Source organism: Chelon labrosus (genome assembly GCF_963514085.1).
Source record: "Chelon labrosus genome assembly, chromosome: 7".
NCBI lineage: Eukaryota > Metazoa > Chordata > Actinopteri > Mugiliformes > Mugilidae > Chelon > Chelon labrosus.
In genome coordinates this window covers 5,953,007-5,975,291 of record NC_140343.1, presented here as the reverse complement: position 1 = coordinate 5,975,291, position 22,285 = coordinate 5,953,007, and the positions used below count along the sequence as shown (strand labels likewise).

General features: G+C 47.0%; 1 protein-coding gene across 1 annotated transcript; it reads right to left on the bottom strand.

The window, feature by feature from the left end:
* Nucleotides 1–2,062: 2,062 nt before the first annotated feature.
* crb1 (crumbs cell polarity complex component 1) lies at nt 2,063–21,553 on the bottom strand (the record flags this gene model as incomplete). Its single annotated transcript, XM_084548838.1, has 14 exons — nt 2,063–2,194; nt 2,330–2,605; nt 6,757–6,883; nt 7,613–7,735; nt 8,362–8,406; nt 9,728–10,673; nt 11,157–11,322; nt 11,448–11,998; nt 13,083–14,027; nt 15,962–16,144; nt 16,932–17,071; nt 17,177–17,372; nt 18,447–18,683; nt 21,478–21,553. 13 exons carry the CDS (start codon nt 21,551–21,553, stop codon nt 2,366–2,368), a joined length of 3,975 nt encoding a protein of 1,324 aa, XP_084404964.1. The 3' UTR covers nt 2,063–2,194; nt 2,330–2,365.
* Between the last annotated feature and the right edge of the window lie 732 nt (nt 21,554–22,285).

Genomic DNA, 22,285 nt, shown 5'->3' with positions numbered 1-22,285 from the left:
TTTGGGTTAAGGTTAGGGTTAGGGTTAGGGTTAGGGTTAGCGTCTGAGCGTGGTGGGCACCAGTATCTAAAAGAGCCTGTTAACTATCAAAACGAGTCCAGTTGTTTCAGCTCGTTTGTTGGACGATGTTCTTCAGATTAACCTGGGTTGTGTCTTTGTGCAACAACTCACTACTGACTGGAGGTGTGAATGAGGCTGGATGTTAGGACTGTAATATACACCAATCAGCCGCAACATTATGACCACTGACAGGAGAAGTGAATAACATCTTGTGACAGTTCAATGTTCTGCTGGGAAACTTTTGGACCTGTCATTCATTCATTCATGTGGATGTTACTTAGACATGTAGCACCCACCTAGACCAGACCAGGCACCCCCACCCTACAGCAATGACACTCCTTGATGGCAGCAGTCATCCCCAGCAGGATGCAGCCTGACACAGACACACACACAAAAACACTTTAGGAACAGCTAAAAAAAAAAAAACATGAAGAACAGCACAAGGTGTTGAACTGGCCTCCAAATTCACTAGATCCCAAACTGATCAAGTATCTGTGGGATGATCCACAGAGGACCCCTCCCCTCAAAGGCCCCCCACTAACAACAGGACACCCTCAGAGGGACCATGTCCATTCTCTGATGAGTCACAACTGTTTTGGAGGCACAAGGGAGACCTACACAATATTAGGAATAATTATATGCCTGATCAGTGTAAGTTGCTGATAAGTGAACACTCGTTAACCTGAACAGTTATTTAAAACTGGAGAAACTCAAAACAAGTCCAGTTGCCTTTGTTTTAGATTTTAAAGTCATTACATTATTTGCTAATCAGATGTTTTTCTCACAGTGAGTGTAATATCTTCTAGGTCTGGGGTTCAGTGTCAGTTTCTAGTTCCGTCACTTTTATTAATTCGATCATATGTGCTTTTCTTTTTCCCCACATGACAGAAGTTAATATACAGTTAAAGTACCAGTTGGCTCAATCTTCTGGCTCCACGTATGGTTTTATTCATTAATTAAGCAAACACAACTAGAATAATCACAATAATGTCTGTCTTACAGTTCATTGTCCATAATAATAATAATAAATTAAAAACAAATACATTCGTCTTAATTAGCCAGTGGATTCTCTATGTACAGCTGCCAACAATCAAACATAAAAAAATAATAAGATTCACAGTTTAAAATAGAAAATAATCATCACATTATACACACACACACACACTGAGATAATAGAGTCTACACAGTCTGATGTTTCTATACAAGAAACAAGCCTCTAAGAAACGTCTGTGCTGGAGCTAATCCTGAAATTAGGCTGATAAAAGAAGGATAAATAACTTACAATCATTATTTTTATATTTTATATTCTTCTTATTGCAATCAAATCTTAATCGGATCAATAGTTTAGCGCCATGGAGCTCCATACTCACTAAATACTAACAGCAGTCGTCTTTATGAGAAATAAATGTTTATATTTGTAAAGAAGAGACACTTCAACACTTTTGACACTTAGATTGTTTCATGTGATTCTTCTACAATAAGAAAAACATAAAATAGAAGCTGATACATTATTTAAATCCTAACTTTTAGGCATCTCACACCCTCCACAGTCTGACCGGTTCTTCCTCATAGTGCTGACGTCTCCATCAGTCTCACAGTAAATATATGGATCAGGCTCCTGAACTCAAATCTTTTCATTTAGATGGATCTTCACCGTGAAACCAGGTGCGAAACATCACAGGAAGACGGATTGAAAAGCTCTCGGCAACGCGCTTTAAAACAAGAGCTGGTGTCGCAAGATCTCCTGCAGCCTTCCTGCGTGTGAAGACAGACAGCTGTGATCGAAGACCGGAGCTCCCTGGGACGCACGGCGGCTGCAGACGTTCAATCTGTTATCGGGTCTACTTCGTGGTGTCGTTTCTTTAATTGCGTTCGACAGCAAATTATCAAGTCGCGCGCAGACACCTGCATCTCATATCAGCCTCTCCATAGGAGGAGGCTGCGTGATGCTCCACATCTCCACCCGCGACCCCTCCTTCTCCTGGCGGCTGGGGCTGTAGGTGCCGTGGGTGGCGCGGCGGTTCAGCGCCACCACGAGACCGACGGAGGTCAGGATGAGGACCAGGAGCAGGAGGACGGAGGCCAGGCTGATGGAGAGTAAGAGGTCAGAGGTCAAGCCCTCAGACGAGGTCAGCTGGAGGACATAGAAGACAGAGAGAGAGAGAGAGACTCAGGAACACAACTGGAAGTTTGAAGCTCATATTTTGGTTTGAAGATGCTCATACTCGCGCAGCTTTTTATTCTCTATCACTTTTTCCTTTTTCCTCACACTCTCACACTCTCCTCCTCTCCTGACTCCTCTGCTCTACACCAGGCGCTCCACGCGTTCTGCCAAAGTGCTGATGGATGTGCTTCCCAGCTCAGCAGGTGGGTTGCGACCACCGGGAGCCTCGACTTGCCGCGGACTGAAACCTCCCTCCGTCTGCCGCCTCTCTCGCAGTTTGGCTGCGGCGAGCGCCAGCCCCGCCGCCGCCGCTATCGCCAAGGAGACCAGACACGGTGCCAGCACGGCGGCCACCCGCGAGCTGTGTGGAGCACGCTCCGTCTGTGAGGGATCACACACACACACATACACACACACATGCAGGCAAGACGCCGCCTGATGATTCCGTCTGCACGTACACCGATCTACCGCAACATTAAAACCACCTTCCTGATATTGCGTAGGTCTCTAAAACAGTTGTGACTCATCAGAGAATGGAGATGGGCCTTCTGAGGGTGTCCTGTGGTGTCTAGGGGGAGACTTTGAGGGGAGGGGCCTCTGTGGATCACCCAACAGATACTTGATCAGTTTAGGATCTAGTGAATTTGGAGGCCAGGTCAACACCTTGTGCTGTTCTTCGTGTTTTTTTGAGTTGTTCCTAAAGCGTTTTTGTGTGTTTTGGCTGCTGCCATCAAGGAGTGTCATTGCTATGGGGTGGGGGTTCCTGGTCTGGTCTAGGTGGGTGCTACATGTCTAAGTAACATCCACATAAATGAATGCCAGGTCCAAAAGTTTCCCAGCAGAACACTGAATTGTCACAAGATGGTCAATGTTATTTACTTCTCCTGTCAGTGGTTTTAATGTTGTGGCTGATCGGTGTACACGACAACCACACCCAAAAATATCTCACACCTTCCAAATCCAACTCTTTAGAAGCAGGAGCTTGATTCGTATCCAGGATTAACTTCCGGCCTCGTGGCCTTTCTCATCTCCACCAACTTACTCAGACGTCACCAATCAAACACAAGCGAATCAAGGCGGATTAAAGCGGGAGAGTGATCGTGAGCGTTCATCAGGAACAAATCAGAGCGGCAGGTGCACTTACATCAGCAGCAGTCGTGGTCGGCGTGATAGTTGTGACTCTCTGAGCGGCTGCTACGAGGTTACAACAGCACAACAGCCGTGAGTCTCCCTCCACAACACTTAAAAAATCCTCGCTGACAGCGTTTTCACAAAGCGCCTTACCCAACTTGTCAGCTCACACAAGGCTACGGAAGAATAATCTCAGAAGTCAGCAAACTTTACACCGAGCAATCAACATGGAAACATAATTCTAATAAAAACACAACCGTCCATATCCGGAGGCAAAAAATAACTTGTGCTTGACGCCGTAGACATTAGACTTTCCTTTCCCCCTCGCTACAGGTTCTTTGTTGACTCCTGGAAAGTGCTTACCTGTCACTGCAGCACAGTTGGCTGTCAGAGCGAGTGTGACACAAGCGAGCAGGAGGCGCCTGCAGCCAGGACCCGCCATCAGTCACCGGCTGCCACACACACAGACACAGAGATGTCTAACTAACCAGTCTCTAAGGTACACGCCGAGGCCACCCTGAAGCCTCGGCAGAAGCGGCTCCGCGCCCAGAGAACGGCAGCGATGCTTCCCTGCTGTCAGCACTATCAACCTGCTCTGTGTCTGTGTGTATATACTGTATATATATGTGTGTGTGTGTGTGTGTGTGTGTGTGTGTGTGCCAGATAAGCTGCCCTCATGTTTCTGTGAAGCAGACCGAACTTCTGTGAATGCCACCAGCTCTCTGCTGAAACTGCACTTCAGCACCAGATGCTGCTTTTTCTTTTTTTTTCTTTTCTGCTGGCAAAGCACATTTCTTCTCTTTCTGCTTCTCTCGCTCTCAAAGGATGGCCACATCAGTGCCGACACTGAAAAACTGCCTCCCGTCCCGCACACCCCTCCACCTACTCCCCCCCCCCCACCACACGCTTCTTTCCTTTCCTCGCCATTACATCTACATGCGTGCACAAAAAAATTACAAGATGGATGAGAGGAGGCAGGTGCAGAGGGGTGCAAAAGTGTGTGAAAATAGCGACGTGGTGGTTGGCACTGATGCCTCACAGCGAGAAGGTTCTGGGTTCTAATCCATCGGTGGGACCGGGGGCCTTTCAGTGTGGAGTTAGCATGTTCTCCCTGTGTCTGCGTGGGTTCTCTCCGGGTACTCCAGCTTCCTCCCATCGTCCAAAGACATGCTGGTTAGGTTCATTGGTGATTCTAAACTGGCCGTAGGTGTGAGTGTGAATGGTTAGACTGGAGGCCTGTCCAGGGTGTACCCCGCCTCTCGCCCCAATGACAGCTGGGATGGGCTCCAGCTTCCCCCACGGCCCACCAGAGGACGAGCGATTACAGAAAAATTAATGAATGATCCCACTCGGATATGTACATACGGAGCACAGGGCTGCTACTTGTGTAGGATTCAGGGAGTGCTTGCTCAAGACGGGGCATGGGGGCACCTCAGCCACGGACATTGGGGACCTGCATCTACTGCCCCACAGCTCCAGCTAATATCATAACCCTTTACTTATTGCACAGTCTGGTAACTTGCAGATAGACTAATATGAGATTTCTGAGCATTGAAACTGTTTATTTTTTTATTGCTGGATGCTGAATCTCAACCCTCCTTCTTTAAATGTGCATTTAGAGGTTTCTCTGCAGCATCGGTCGGCGAAATCAACCAAATATCTTTCATACCGGCTCAAGGTTTTGCGTTAAAACAAAAGGAAACCTCTCAGGTAGCCTTACATCGTCTTCTAGCTGAAACACACTTTTGTATTTTTACAATCACGCTCAAAGCTGGCAAACATTTTCGGACAGTCAAGAACACTGTAAGACCTGGTCTCTGCTTCCTGCACGGGGCACAGAACAAGACAAAGCCTCAGATCACGCAGGAGTGTACGGATCGAGGCGTACCAACACCGTGCTTTGCCGTGTGCCTGTCCACTTCTTCTATTCTGGGATATACTCACTCTACATCTCGTTAGAAGAGATTAAGTCTCTATGTTTGGCGTCCGGTGTCGCCACCTGACTCGTCCACTCCCTTCTGCACAGACACGCACGCAGGTAGGCTGCACAGTTAGAAGATGAATGGAAGGCTCGTGAAGATGGAGGGAGGTGGGAATGAAACAAAACGAGTAATGATTGTGGAAAAAGGAAAAAGAGACAGACAGACGACAAATCAAGGCTGATAAGAAAGATGGTTTTTTATTTGACGACGACGACAACAAAGACAGTTAGAGACAAACGGGACAGACAGGTCGATTGAGATGGAGGACACAAAGACATACAAGATGTTACAGGCAGACATGGATGATTCAACACGACGAGACTTAAAAGACAAACAGCAGCCGCGGGGCTAACGTTGACCGCGCCCGGCGTGGTTAATGTCGGCGCCTCCCGAGCAGAGCTGCAGAGGATTTAGGCTTAAAATATCTTTTGGCTCTGACGGGGGGAGGTTTAGAGACGGGGAAGGGAGGAAAAAAAAAAAAAAACTTCTTCTTTGGTACAAAACAACACGCAGCAGTCAGTCAGGCAGTCACCGCCGCGCTCTGAACGCACGTCAACAACAAAGGGAGACATCTTGTCGTCTTCCAGCCCCTCCAGGTGCCTTTGTAACTACAACACTGCTTTTCATAGTTAACAAAATCCTTCCGTGCGGAGCTCCCAAAATCCAGTTCAGACAAGACTGACAGGATACCTTCAGCGGGAAACATTATAAATAACTCATGTTTCACCGAGAAAGAGCGCCACCGGATGTACACCATCCTTCCCTTTACGGCAACACACAACTCCTCCTGCACGGTTCGGTGCTGAAACCATTATTTGATCAATCGATTATTTGACTGGCAGCGAGATTAATTGCCAGCAAATGTAATAAGAGATGAGTATTCTCTGATTCAGGTTTTTAAAGGGCTTCTTTGGGTGCTGAGAATATATTTTAGCTTCACCGTTTATTTAAAATCACAAGAATAAACGACAGATTGATCGGGAATGAAGAAGACTGGATCTGGTCTGTGTTGGTTTTATAAGAGCTTATTGCCTCTAGATCTACAGCTACGTATATAAATGCATTAAATATTAATAAATAAATAACTGTATTGAATAAGGTGCTGCTGATTACCATCAGTTTAAGGCACAAAACTCTCCTGTGGGTCTGTAACCTGATGTCAAACTAGAGGAATATCTAATCTTTGCCATGTGCTCCCTGCGCTCTGAGTGGAAAACTACCGGCCGCTCTCGTCTTTCACCATCGGCCGCCCGCACCGTTTAAACCTGCAAAGCCCGCTCTGCGCCCGCGGTGTGCAACTCAGTCGTTCCCTCCCCAGTCCACCTCCGGCTCGTCGTCCAGCCGGAGGATGAGGTAGGAGAGCAGCTGGAAGAGGTTCTGCCACAGCAGCACCGCCACGTAAAAGTAAATGTCGCTTACGTCCGTCTGGCACGTGTCTCCCGCGAAGCTCATGTCGCACACGCAGACGAACTTGTTGATGAGGTTGCGGCAGTAGCCTCCGTTCAGGCAGGGGTTGGACTTGCACTCGTCCACCTCCTGCTCGCACCTGCGGGACGCAGAGACACAGGTCGATAAGAGACGGGCAAGATGGACACTTGTAACAAAGAAAATCAGAGCTCTGATCCCCTATGTGGTATCTATATTAAATCCTAGGTGGACATAACATTATGACCACCTTCCTAATATTGTGTAGGTCTTCTGAGGGTGTCCTGTGGTGTCTGGCAACAGAATGTTGTTAGTGGGGAGCCTTTGAGGGAAGGGGCCTCTGTAGATCATCCCACAGATACTTGATCAGTTTGGGATCTAGTGAATTTGGAGGTCAGGTCAACACCTTGTGCTGTTTTTGTGTGTGTGTCTGTGTCAGGCTGCATCCTGCTGGGGATGGCTGCTGACATCAAGGAGTGTCATAGCTATGGGGTGGGGGTGCCTGGTCTGATCTGGTCTAGGTGGGTGCTCCTTGTCTAAGTAACATCCACACCAATGAATGCCAGGTCCAAAAGTTTCCCAGCAGAACACTGAATTGTCACAAGATGGTTGATGTTATTCACTTCTACTGTCAGTGGTCATAATGTTGTGCCTGATCGGTGTATAATGGCCATATATCTCCATGAGCAGCAGACGCCAGTAAGCTGATACAAGAAGAGCAGAACTAAACCTGTAGTAATCTGCAGATTAAATTCAATTCTGCAATTTATTTTAATATCTCACACTAATCCATATATATTTTACTTCTCTTCAGTTTTTCTTCAGTACCACTTTGGTGTCTTTCTCCTACCTGTGTCCAACGAAGCCTGCGGGGCAGTCACAGGACAAGTCCCGGTCAGTGCAGTTGCCTCCGTTGAAGCAGGTGTAATTTCTGGTGTCATCTCCGCACACAGAAACGGGCAGCTTGGGCCGTCTGGTAGAGGACACGTGAGAGAAAGAGTGAGCAGTTTGTGTTTTAGTTAAAAACGTTGAGCAGGTTATGTGCAGCAGATTTTTTTTTTTTTTGGCAGCTTTGCATCTGCCAGAAGCAGAAGGATCTGCCAAGCCGGAGCTGCGTTGTTCGGCCTCCTGCTGTTCCCCCCACAGGGGAGACAAAGAGGCTTAGGAGGCGACCAGGATAATAAGATCAAGGACCTCTGGCAGCTATTCTCCAGCAGGGTGTCAAATCACATGTACAGAAATGAAAAAGTCAACTATTTCTTTTTGGCCTCTGTAACCTGTCTGTTGGCAACTTGACATCCATCCCTCAAACGTTGGCAGGTACAGCTTTGATCCAGATAACAGGAATCATTTTGAACTGCAGCCATCACTCATAGGAAAAAAAAAAAAAAAAACGCCGCTTGGCTCATTTGAAACCAAACAGCGTCAGAGGTTGTGAGTTAATATTTGCTTTGCTTGGCATTTTGTCGCACACAGCCGAACAAGAAAACAGGAGGCGTCGTACATGACATTTGAGAGACAAATATCTAACAGGAAACACAAACACCTGGGAACGCACGGGGAAGAAATAAATAAATAAAAATGTAAAAAAAGACTCACATATTCCTGAGAACAATGTACCACGGAATTTCTTCAACGCGCTCACTGCAAGAGGAACAGAAAGGAGAGGTGGTGAACGGAGGAAGAAAGAGGCACAAACAAAAGAGGCAAGTCATTTTTTTTGATGAAAACTTTACAGCGCGGATGTTCCCGGCGAAAAGGGAGATCGCTTGACTGGTGGCGGAGACACTTGCAAAGGTTTTTTCGCTCGCGCAAAGGAGGCAAAAACGCGAGAGGCTGCGTGTTTACAGGATAAATGCTCGGAGGCGTTCCCCCTGCTGGTTCTCCGAGGCAAACGGTAGATGACAGGGGAAGGAAACTGGCGCCGAACCAGAGGGCCCTGTGTAGTGAGACACACACCGCGGCAGACTGAGGCCTTTTCTGGATGACACTAGAATAGAAATGCGGCTTCTGAGGCGCTCGGTGCGGGCGTGGTGGAAATGCTGAACAGAGGCAGAGACGTGGAGACATTTACAGTGAAGGATTCTTGTTTGTGCTGCTCGCTCGGTCCCTTGACTGTGACATTTTGGAGCATTTATTTGTGCTTTTCCTGTTCACTAACTAAGCTTTCAGTGCTGTTCAAAGACAGAAAGTCGTGTTTTGGAAGCGTTTCTAATCGGATACCAGTGTTTCCCCCCAGGTTTGCAGCTTTGAGGGGGCGAGGTTTCTATTTTCTGATGCAGATGGACATTTGAACTGTTGAATCGTACATTCATTCTACAGTATTTTGGCTTTTTATCATGGTTTTGCCGCGACATATTCTCTGATGTCCATGCCTCTGGGCGAAACTCTCGCCATGCTTGATGGAGAGAGCAGAGAATTGTAAACGTACGATCGTGTAAAGACAGAAAGACATGGCGTCTTGTAAATAAGACGCATAACATAAGGCTATTTAGTTTGTTTTAAAAAAAGAACGAGGTTTAGACCTGGTCTATAGGAAAGGTAATCTTAAACGACTTCTGTTATGATCTGGCGCAATTTCATTCAGTCATTCATCTTCTGTAACTGCTTGTCCTGTGAAGGGTCACGGGCGCACTGGAGTCTATCCCAACTGTCATGGGGCGAGAGGCGGGGTACACCCTGGACAGGTCTCCAGTCTATCTCAGGGCTAACACCATTCACACTGCACATGCAAACCTACGGCCAATTTAGAATCACCAATGAACCTAACCAGCATGTCTTTGGACGGTGGGAGGAAGCTGGAGTACCCGGAGAAAACTCCACATAGAAAGGCCCCAGTCGGCCTGGATTTGAACCCGGAACCTTCTCGCTGTGAGGCATCAGTGCTAACCACCACTCCACTGTGCCGCCCAAGGACTATTCTACCGTCCTGCCGTTCGTTTATCAAGCAAACACCTGAACTTACTTGCACAGGGGTCCAGTGTAGTTCTCAGCGCAGAGGCAGGCGTACCTGTCTGGCCCGTGCAGACAGGTGCCTCCGTGTGCACACAGGTGGTTTTCACACACGTCCACCTCCTCCTCGCAGTGCACGCCCGCGTAGCCCAACTCGCAGCTGCACTCGTAGGTCAGCCCGTGCACGCTGCAGTTGCCGTGAACACAGGGGCCGGAAGCGCACGTGTCGAGGAGGAAGTCGCAGCGTCTCCCGGCCCAGCCCTCGGCGCAGCTGCAGTTGTAGGCGTTGAAGAGGTCCTGGCACTCCCCGCCGTTCAGACAGGGGTTGGGCTCGCAGACGGACGCCCCGCCGCAGCCGGGGAGCGCTGGATGAGGTGACGTCTGGATGAACTGCTCCTCCTGAAGGCGCGGGAGGTTCACATCTGAGGAGCGGAAGTAAGGCAGAGCAATGGCGCCCAGCTCCACAGTGCCCAGGCAACCAGCCAGGGACCAGCCAATGTCAGGGGACAAGCCCCCCAAGAAGATGTCCACTCCCTGTCTGAGGAAGTCCAAGCTACCTCCTTGTCTTTTGGAGGTAACTGCTTCCTCAATGTCTTCATCCAGGACCAAGGTCCACAGAGAGGTGTGCATCCACGGCGCTGCCATGAACAAGTGGACGCCGTGCCACTCGCCATCGCTGACGCTCCTCCTGCTGCTGAGGCTGACCGTGGACACTCCTCCTCCTCCTCCCTCCTCCGCCTCGCCGTCACCCCCAGAGCTGCTCTGAAGCTCCACGAAGAGGAAGCCGTCCTGGATGGAGACGGTGATGAAAGCCGTGCCCTTCTCTGCGTGTAGGATCGCCGCGTTGCGCTTCCGCGTGCGCAGGTTTAGGGAGATGTTGGTTAGATTGCGGGATATGTGGCCGTTTCCCCGGTAGGACAACACGGTGCTTTCGTTCAGGAAAGTTGCATTGGAGAAACCTGGATGCAGATCAGGAGATACACTTGTTTGTTAAAGCATTCACCAAGTACTGACTTCTTCTTCTTCTTATGATGTTAACTGGGGCGGGGGACGGAGACAGGAGACACTACGGATCATCACTAATCCCAGAAAAAAAAGGATAAGCTGGTCTCAAACCAATCCGTCTTTACGAAGCATATACGGAAGACTGTGTGGACAGATTGAGGCCGGTATATAACCCTCGGTTACAAAGTGGCCAATTAAGACAGTAATGATTAATTCCACAAACAAGATCAAGACTACGTAACGTGTATTTCCTGATAAATAATCCTGGGTTTAAGGGATTTTATGTAACTATACAATATCAAAAGGCAAATTCAAGAAACTATGGACACAAATATGTTGCAGCTTGACCTTTGTCTGGTTCTTCATTTGAAGATTCAGTGATTTAAAGACAAAACTGCTCTGATTGTATTACCTCTGATTTCCCGGAGGCCACTTACATTCATATCCCTGGTTCAGCATCCGGCACTCGGCATCCGCGGGACAAGGTGACAGCTCACACCACTTGACGTCCTCACAGCGCCGCCCTGACGTGCTGGGGGGGCAGGTGCAGGTGAAGTCGTCCCACTTGGAGAAGCACATGCCCCCGTTTAGACATGGATTACTCTGAGAGTGGAAGGAGAAGTCGATTATTTATCAATTTTCTGCTCTTATTTGAAATAGTTTAATTATTATTTCTGTTCTAGAGTAAAAGAGACAGGTCTGTGTCTGTGTCCCAGGTGTTCACTCACGCTGCAGACGTTGTCTCCAGAGCAGCCAGCAGTCACATTTTCCATGAGCTCCAGAGGATATGAACTCACTGAGGCGTCCAGCCCAAAGAACTGCAGCCTCCTGTCGCCGATCCTCAGGTCCTGGATGCAGCCTTTGAAATATCCACCAAAATCCACAGTCGTCCCGCTCTCCAGAAAACCTCCCACGTGCACCATGTCACCCGCCTGGACACTGACCGTCCTAACCTCCACATCAGCCTGCGTCTGAGCCGCCACGTTCAGCGTCATGCGACCGTCCGCCACCTCCACGCTCACAAAGTGGACTTCCCCGTCGTCTACGGCGCTCTCCGCCTTCAGGCCCTCAGAGCTGTCGAGCTGGACGGCGACCCTGCCGTCCTCCAGCCACATGTGCAGGTACTGGCCGGTGCCGTTGGCCAGCGCCAGGAGGAGTCCACCGGGCCTCCGCGTACGCAGGAAGAGGGAGATGGAGAGGTTGTGGCCCAGGTCGTCGGTGACGGTGAACGCTGCGTAACTGTTGGAGTCGTCGCTCCCAAAGCGAGCCGCCACATGCTCTGCAAAAAGATAAGGATGACGAGAAAAAGTGAGATGAGGTGGCGTCAGGGTCAAACCTATCTTAACCTTTCTTTGAAACCAATACAAGAGTATGAAATGAGGGTTACTTTCATCAAGAACCAAAATATTTTCTATGAAACCAGCATTATAGACCTTTGGATAATGACTTCCTGTGTATGTGCTGCACATATTGACAATGAAGCTGACTTTGACTTTTGATTTTTGCACAATGTTAAGCAGCATGCAGCAGTCTATGCTCCCTAAACAACGAGCACAGGAGGAAGAAATGTAAGCAGCCACCAGCCCTCATGGAGGACATGTTCTGTGTCCACTGTCAGCACTTTCCACTGTGGGTTGGTCACTTTATTAAACAGTCAGGACACTGAGGAAAAAAAAGGGCGTAGATAGAGCATCTGGCTTATAAAAAGCTTTGGTGTGTCTGTGTGGGCGTTTGGGATCGTGCACATGTGAGTGAAAGCGTGCGGACGCGTCCCGCCAGACATCCGTAATCTTCTTTGGCGGACTCAAAAGGCTAAAGATATCCGGGCTGGAACATCTGAACTCTTTAATGTTTTCAGACCAAACCGCGGAGAAATCTGCAGCTGAAAAAACTGCCACGGTCACATTAGTGATTGAGTTTCTGATGTGCTTGCGGCGGTGTTCGCTAATGAACAGTGTGACGTTTCATTGCATGTTGTGACTCTTTCCAAAATAGAATCCTTTATATCCTTAATCCGGTGCATCTGATAAGAGGATCTCTGCCTCTGTCCTTTAACCACGGCGCGTGATTGGCCTCATCTCTGACCCTTATTTTCTGCTACACATCGGCAGCTAAGGATGTTATTTAATTAGCCACTAACTCAGTTTAATGTGACCTCTTTCCTCCAATCAATTAATTGATTTAGCTTAAAGCTGAACGACTCTTGTCCTATATATGAGTTTGGTGTTTCATAAGATGTTTATTCAGATTTTGTTGCTTGTGTGGTTTGTAAATTTACATTAAAGCAAAGCCTAATTTTTAAACTGTGCACCCTCCAGTTCCTCCCCCTGTTGACGCCTGTTATTTCACAGCCGTTAACGTACCCTCCTCGCAGTCATGCCCCTCATAAGGCCTTGGACACCGGCACTGGTAGCTCTGCCACAGGTTTACACACTGTCCTCTGTTCTGGCAAGGCACATCCAGGCAGCGGTCCCTGTGGCTGCAGCCAGGGGACACATTAACGACCGAATCACTCAGCCACTCCTCTGGGACGACGAGCTGCCAGTCCACAAACACATCCCGCATGCAGCCGATGAACGCAGGAAATGCAGAGTGCTGAGGTTTCCCTCCGATAAAAGTGTTCTGAGGCAGCGTCACGAACTCGGTCAGGGAGCTCTGGACCGGGGTCGCCTTGTGGCAGGACTGTTTCGCACAGTTCCCGGCGCCATCCAGCAGTTTAAGGCTGAGCGCCGAGTTTCCAAGCAAAGCCTCGACGGAATGCCACTCTCCGTCGGTGACATTGTGTGGAAGCTCCAAAACCAGATGCAGGTTTTCAGCTTCGGCCCCCGTTAAGGCGTCGCTCCTCAGCGTGAGACGCAGCTGGCCTTCTTCCAGCTCCAAGCTGAGCAGCAGCCCCGTGGCGTTCCGCTGGAACAACAGCGCTCTGGGCTGGACAGTCTTGAAGCTCAGGGTGATGTTACACATCACTTCGGCATCCACCAGGGGACTCTGCAGCAGCAGATAGCCTCTGCGTTCAAAGGAAAAAGTGGTGGGGGTGTTGCAGAGGTGTCCGGTGTACCCCGGGGAGCAGGAGCAGGTGTAGCCGTGAGTCCCGTCCTGCAGGAAGGGAGAACAGGAGCCTTGGTTTTGGCATTCGTGGCCCTCACAGCCCACCAGTCTCACATCACAGTTTGCGCCCCCGTAAGGGACGCCGTGGTGACTCGCTTGGAGGCAGTGGCAAACGTAGCCTCCAACGCTGCTCTCACATCTGCCCCCATTCTGGCACGGGCTGGACTCACAATGGTTTATCACCTCCTGGCAGAGGGAGCCTGTTGACGGAGGAATATAATAAAAGTCAGGCAAATGTTCTTAAACGTATTTAACAGCAAGCACGTTTTTCATAATTAGCTACTAAGGTCTGGATGACCCCTGATGCACATGTAGCCGAGTTAGCACAACCTGACCTCATACTGTCAAGCATTAAACTCTGTTCTTTATGCAGCTGTGTTGTGTTTAGTCTTTGCACCACCCAAATACCTGGAACTCCTGGTATTACCCTCAGCTGTGTTTGTCTATTTGTATCCAGAAATCTGCGTGAGAGCTCTAACGCTACAGGCACTACCAGCATTTCAAATATCTCCGTAGTACAATAAGCTGCCAAAATGAAGTAACGACAGGTGTATTGTTGATTCTGTGAAGTATGATCAGCCATCAGGTTACTTGTTTTACCAGGAAGGAGGCAGCAAGGAACTATAAAAGAAAGAACATGAATCATTGGCTGTTATGTAAGTTCTGTTGTTACCTGTTCCAAGCAACAAAATCCCCCAAATCCATGGTGCAGGTGTCCACATCATGCCGTCGCAGTTTCCCCCAGACCAGCCCCAAACTTGTCCGACTGCACCATATTAGTTAGTGTGTGTGTGTGTGTGTACAGGTCAGCCCCGTGGAGGTTCTGCTCCTCGTCTGCTCCTCTAAAACCACCGAGGGCTGAGCGGCTCCAGTCAGGAGACCAGCAAAGCCAGATCCTGGGGGATTAAGCTAATGCTATTTGGCCACCTCACTGAGTCACAGCCACTGGCGACTGGCAGAGAGTCAATTTTTAGAACACATTTCTCAGCAGGCAACAGCTCACGGCCGTACCTGCGCTCCTAGATCAGGTCTTGTGTAAGCGGAAGAAGCCGCCAAAACACTAACAAATCAAAACCTCTTACTCTTTATATGTGAATGTGACTGAATATAAGACCTTTGCACAGATTTTAAAATTATTTCCCGATCAAGCACACACAACCGAATCAGGGATAATGTGAAAACAGCCTCAGACTGTGGCTCAGATTGTAATGGTTTAGGTTTATAGCTAAAGAACAGCATTTCACTGAAAATTATATTACTCTCTGCCACTGTGTCTTTTCTACTGCTACCACTGGGGGGCACCAACGTCATGAAATGTCCAAATCTGGCAAAGCTGGATTGCATTTAAAGGGTTAGTTCATAAAAATCCAAAGCTTTTTGCCTTTAATAAAAGTTTAAGTTCCTGAATTCATAAATTTACACCTGTGGCTGTTTATCTGCACGTATCTGGTACAACTCTGCATGATAAGACGCCATTAGCGAGATGTTTTATTTAGTTTTTTTGTGATCTGGGTGCACTAAGTTGTCTCCAAAAGCTAAAGATGACTGCAAACATGGATGGAGTATAATCATTATAAATGTACATTAATAAATGTAAATGTAAATCGTAAAATAAATCACACATATCTATGCACTGTACAGCCTCTCATTCTGCTAGATACGCCCAGGAAGTTATATAATCCCATCATTTGATCACTTTTCCCTTTAAAACCATTATGAGTCCAGAACAGATAGAAGTTAAATAATGTACTTTTCTAATGTTATTTTGTTAGCTTCTCTTGATAATGTATTGTCATGGTTATTTAAATATCTTTACATTAGGTGTTTGATGACCTGACATCGTAGTATAGTGGCTGAATTAATGAAGCAGGCTAAAGTATTGTTGCCTGATCTGTAATTGTATTTAATCTGTCTTTTTATACTGTAATATCTCCTGTCATGTAGGAAAAATCCAGTTCTAATAGCAAAGCATCCCTAATTAAAATAAACCTTATCACCTCACTGTTCAAACGGCTCATTCTCCAAATCAAACCAGAAATTCCTATAAACCGCACAGTGTACCACAAACTACTGACTACTGGGTGATACATAATCTATGTAATTCATTCACTTCAGTGTAATCAGAGCAAACTACCTGTTGTTCCAGGAGGACAGCTGCAGATGAAACCTGCCGCGTGTCGCCGGTCATAGTGTTCAGGCAGCAGCGGTTCGACGCCATACAAGGTCTGCCACGACCTCTCAATGCAGCGGCCCCCGTGCATGCAAGGGCCGCTGCTGCACTCGCTGATGTCGGTCTCACAGTGACGGCCCTCAAATCCTGAAATGAGGAAGCAGAGAGTGTTTTAGAAGCTAATAATATTATAAGATCAACAATATGCATCGATCAGGCATAACATTATGACCACCTTCGTAATATTGTGTAGGTCTCCCTCGTGAATGCAAAACAGTGGTGACTCATCAGAGAATGGACATGGGCCTTCTGAGGGTGTCCTGTGGTGTCTGGCAACAGAATGTTGTTAGTGGGGGGGCATTTTAGGGGAGGGGCCTCTGTGGATCATCCCACAGATACTTGATCAGTTTGGGATCTAGTGAATTTGGAGGCCAGGTCAACACCTTGTGCTGTTCTTCATGTTTTTTTTTTGTTTTTTTTTGCATCCTGCTGGGGATGGTTGCCGCTATCAAGGAGTGTCATTGCTATGGGGTGGGGGTGCCTGGTCTGGTCTAGGTGGGTGCTACATGTCTAAGTAACATCCACATGAATGAATGCCAGGTCCAAATGATAATTACTGTTATTTACTTCTCCTGTCAGTGGTTTTAATGTTGTGGCTGATCGGTGTACGTTAGGTAACAGAGTCAGATTGTTTCGTCTAAGTGTATCCCACACAATGTTAACAATTATATCAGTTTCATTTGGCTATACGCATGATTCATCCACTGTTATTTTCTTGCTTTTCTTGTGTCTCACTTAAGTTTTCTCTCCAAATTAATTTCTTATTCCTGTATTTTACCTCCAGTGTCTCATTTCAATCACCTAAAACATGAACCTTGAAATCAGAAATATATTAATTTCCCAGTTCATTTAGAAAGAAAGGTGTTTTACCGACCAGGCCAGCATTCACAGGTGTAGTTACCCTGGTCGTCCTTACAGGTGGCGCCGTTAAAGCAGGGTTCAGAGTAGCACGGTGGCAGCGGCGTCTCACAGTGTCGGCCAGTGAAGGCTGTGTGAGAGCAGTCACAGCTGTATCTGACACACATTCACAATGAATCACATTAACACGATGCTTGTACAGTCTGTGTTTGCGGGTCACAGTCAGATCTTTGTGTAACCCAAAGACTGGGGTCTACTCACTCATTCACCCCGTCTACACACAGCGCCCCGTTCTGGCACGGCTCCTCCTGGCACTCGTCCGTGTCGATTTCACAGCGGTGTCCTTGGAAACCGGGCGGGCAGGTGCAAGAGAAGCTGCCGGCGTAGTCGTGGCAACCGCCTCCATTGAGGCACGGCCGTGATTGACACTCATCAATCTGGACCCGGCATGTGGCCCCTGTGAAAAATCAAAGCAGCGCAGATGTCAGGGGGGCAGGTGAGGCCGCTACGCAGACGGAGGGCAGAGGGTGAGGAATGAGTGCGGCTTTTATCTGGATAGACTGTGATCATGTGTGGATTGGTCTTTTTTATCTCACGGACAGGCTTTTTTCTTCCACTCTACGGATGCCAAACATAAAAAGTATATTCAGTACATTACAGTATATTCTTCAAAGTATCCCATCTCTGTTGTTCTGAAATAAAGTCCACCTTCACGCAATGTGGGAGAAATATGACGTGACTGAATACACAAGGAAAAATAAACTTTTAGCTGCTTAAGTCCAATAAAAGCCGCTCTGTGAACAACTCATGTGAATCCCTCACACGCAATCAACCTAGTTTAAGTCACCTTTCAGCAGAGTGACTCATCAGTAAGCTCACTTCATTAAAGTAGACAGATTAAGTGAGATTCAAAACACTGCGATGCCCTTCCTGACCCTTCAGAGCTCATGGTTCATTGCTATACTCTCAGAGGGACTTGGCTGAAGCCTGGAAGGAACTCGTTTAATGCGAGAGGCATATATTTAAACACATTCAACAATTTAAGACACTTTATAAATCAACTCTAAAGCAGGGCCCGTGGGGCGAAACCCCGGCCCGGCAAGAGGGTCCCATCGGGCCCGCGGGATGAATTAACATAGAACAATTTAACTGCTATTCCTAATTAGTCCACTAGGGGGCGCATTGTTTTTGTAAGAGTCGTGGATGTAACACAACATTGAGACGCAGAACTAAATAGCAGATGGCACCGATATTGCACTTAAGAGACGTCAGGTTGTTCATTAAATGTAAACAGTTTCTTTGCACTAAAACAAAGGGAAAAATCTGGATCATAAGTTACTGGTCCGGCCCCCTTGTGATCAAACTGGGGTGCATGAGGCCCCTGAACTAAAATTGAGTTTGACACCCCTGCTCTAGAGTGAAGCAGCAAACTTTAACATGCACATGCTGTTTTCTCTGTGAATTTAAAATGTCCCTTGATCTCACAAACACCTCATCACAAAGCTAGTTTAGATGCTTTGCAGACGCTCACCGGTGAATCCAGGAGGACACAGGCAGGAGAATCTCCCCACTTTGTCCACACAGGTGCCTCCGTTCACGCAGGGCTGTGACACGCACTCATTCACGTCAATCTGACAGCGGGCGCCCTGGAAACCCGGCACGCAGAAGCAAGAAAAGCCGTCGCCGCGGACTCGACACAGTGCCCGGTTCTGGCAGGGGTTTGGGGAGCAGTGGTCCACGGCTGGAGGCAGCTTCTCAGGGGATGCACCTAAAAGACACATCACAGTTTGAATTGTTAACATCACTTGGCATCATTACTAGTGGCCCTTAGGATACACTTCTCTCTATACCACACAACAGTTATTTGCACCAGTGCACATTGGCGGAACAGCTCTTGATAGTCTGGCACGACGCTCTTTAGCTTTGATAAAAACATTGGCAAGCAGTTGTCGCTACAAGGGATTTAAAATGAAGGGCCTCTCAAGACGTCATGGCTGGCTGCCACGGTAACTACTTCCACTGTTTGGCTTTAGCATCCAATCTATTTCCATGGCGACTGCATCCAACTAGAGATTCGAGGCATATTTATTCCTTTACACGTCGCGGGGTGTTTTGATTAGCAGAACGTTAGACAACACACTGTCAGAGCTCCGGGTCTAGGGTCTCATTTCACTCAGCACATGATATAAATAACAATTAGAGGCTCAGCACTCGATCCTCTCCAGTAACAACAATGAAGCACAGCAGTTCTCAGACTGTATATGATTTAATGTGTGTGTCTTAAACATTGTTCTCCAGTTAAAGAATGGTTTATTATTTATAATTTATTCACTCTCTGAAGTTAAATTATACTTTAAATAGTTTATGATCTAACTTTTGTGTTTTTGTTAACTTTTTAATAAACCAAACTTCTAAGGTCATTTGCATTTTAGTGATTTCTGTCTCATTGGACACGTACGACTTCAACCATTGATGCACAACATTCATCTTCTGTAACCACTTGTTCCTGTTAAGGGTCGCGGGGTCTGCTGGAGCCTATCCCAGCTGTCATCGGGCGAGAGGTGGGGTACACCCTGGACAGGTCTCCAGTCTATCACAGGGCTAACACAGAGAGACAGACAACCATTCACACCGGCCAATTTAGAATCACCAATGAACCTAACAAGCATGTCTTTGAACGGTGGGAGGAAGCCGGAGTACCTGGAGAGAACCCAGAAAGGCCAGTCGGCCCATGGATTCGAACCCGGGACCTTCTCGCTGTGAGGCATCAGTGCTAACCACCTCTCCACTGTGCCGCCTCCCACACTAAATGAAAATATCTTGTCTAAATTCTGCATACGTTTGTACAGTGGATTAACGTGCAGGTAATCCTTGAAAGTTAAAACCGTTCCACACCGACCTGCAAAACCAAACTTCCTAAGAACCTGAACCCTCTGATGAAGCGCTGCTTTTCATCCTCACGCTTCATAAAATCATACATCACGTCTGCCGCGAGACCCGTTCCCCCGCAGCTCTTACATATGCGAGAAAGCATCAAAGATAAATAGCTGCGGGCGAGGCATCTCAAAATAGGCATACTCCAGGCAGAACAAATGGGACCGGCGCGGAGGCAATGATCCTTGTAATCCGTGGAATGTGCGTGAGGGTACACAGAGGCATGACACCACAAAAAAAAAAAAAAAAAAGGAGGCTTCAGATCAGCTCAAGGCTTTCTTCTATTAGATGACAATCAGACTGCACGACATCTCTAAAAGCCTTGAAAGCAGTATATGGATATTGGATGGCAGTACTTGAAAGTGTTTTACATGCCGGGTAGAAATAAGGATTCAGAATCATTATGATGCTGAAGGCCTCAAATGTGGTGACGTGAACAGAGATGTTCCAGTAATCAGACACAGCAATCAGCCGTCAAGAGCACAATCAGGCTGAGAGGCTATAAAGACGGAGAGGAGTGTAATTACACTTGGGGCTCCATCTCGCCCCAAGTCAGACGCCATCTTCTGTCATTTGTGGAGGTCAATCAGTTTCACAGACAGCCGGTAGGGTTCTCCAGCAGCAGCTTATACACGTCTAGACTTGGACTCAGTGTGACTGAGGTCTGGGCCGTATGCCCCGTGGGTATGATGGAGATAAAGTGGCGACGAGCTGACCATATGCTTATATTAGCACTCACTACAACACGGATAAACCAGATTAAATTAGACACATTCATTCTTATAAGTATAAAAACCTACATGTGTTTTAAAGGAAACCAGAGCAGGTGGTGGTGGTGCCTGTTTTACTGGACCCACTGTTCATTCAGTATTCCCCTGAGTTCAGAGGATTCAGAGTCGGGTCTGTTGCTCATTCGAGACCCATCTCCAGCCAAGCACACATCCCCTCTCACATCACAGCAGTAAGGCCTTTTTCATATGCAAATGGAATTGAAGGGTCTTTGTTTTTGGTCCTATCAGGACGTCCTCGAATGGCACATATGGGGCCACCTGACATCTCCTCCGGGACTGATGCATGTTGCTGCTGTATGCGTCTGTGCATTTGTTCCGGTGGTGATAAGAGGACATGTTGCTATTGGGTATTTCTGAGCGCCACAGAGTCATGTCTTCCTTTTGTCCCATCACTTGTCCACAAACACAGCCCAACCCCCCCTCCACCCCTTCACGGGTCACAATGCTTCCCCCCCATTGACAGATCTTTTTTTTTTTCTTCTTCTTTTAGACATCTTTAGATTTTCACTCACCACAGGCAATGATGTCATCTCACAGTACTGTAATTGAAATTCCAAGCATGGACTGGTTAAAAAATGCAAATGCACTCAACAACACGCAGAAGATGGAGTCACATTTTAAACAGTTTGAATTGCTTCTTATGTTTGCATGAAAGTGTTCATAAAATGCAGGCTGCAGAAATAATGCATCATGCAAGGAAAAAATGCAATCAACTAACTCTGTTTTCAAACAGGACAAATGCAGAAACCCCTGATTTATATCCTACAGCATGATAATAAACAAAAGCAAAATGAAAACCTCAGAGTGAGACTGGGGGTCAAAGAAGCAGTCACTTACCATCGACCGCAAACAGTGATGAGACGAGAACAGTGAAGGCAAGTAACTCAAAAGTACGACAGCGAATTAAATCCATAATCACGACAGGAAATCATCCTGTTCGTCGTGTTTTTTTAAGTCTCGTCAGATGCGGATCTCTCTTCTCTGCTCCTGCGTCTTTCTGCCTGCGGAGACTCAGCTGTATGTCAACTCCAGATCCACTTGATGCTCACTTCTCTTCTGGCTGGAGCACCATCAAGAGCCTCCATCACACATGCAATGAAACAGACTACAGCGAGGCGTTCAACAGGGGCTACACCACCCACCCCCGCAACCCACCCACCAGAGCTGTGACGGATGACAAGGATGGGAGGGAGTTTTGGCCAAAAAATAAATAAAAATAAATTGTAATAAGTAATAAATAGTATTATAAAATAAAATATGTTATTTCTGTTTTATTTAATAGTATTAGGTGATGCATAAAGCAAAAAATAAATATCAACTTATGAAAGTACTCTAATATTATCTAATATTATAAGCATATTGCAAAAAAGCTAAATAAAATCTTAATGTCTCATATCCTTCAAATCAATTATTAAATAAAAATAAAATTTAAATAAAAAAAATAAAAATAAAAAAAAACAGAGACACAAATTAGAATAGGAAACCTTTTTTTTAATGAACGTATTTTGTTTATTAATAATAAAATAAGTATTTATCACATTCGTTGTTTTATGTAATATACATTAAAAAAAATAATAAAAAATAAAGCTAATATTTTCATTTGGCCGATTAAAAAGCCAAAGTAAACTGAACGTGATTTCCGTTT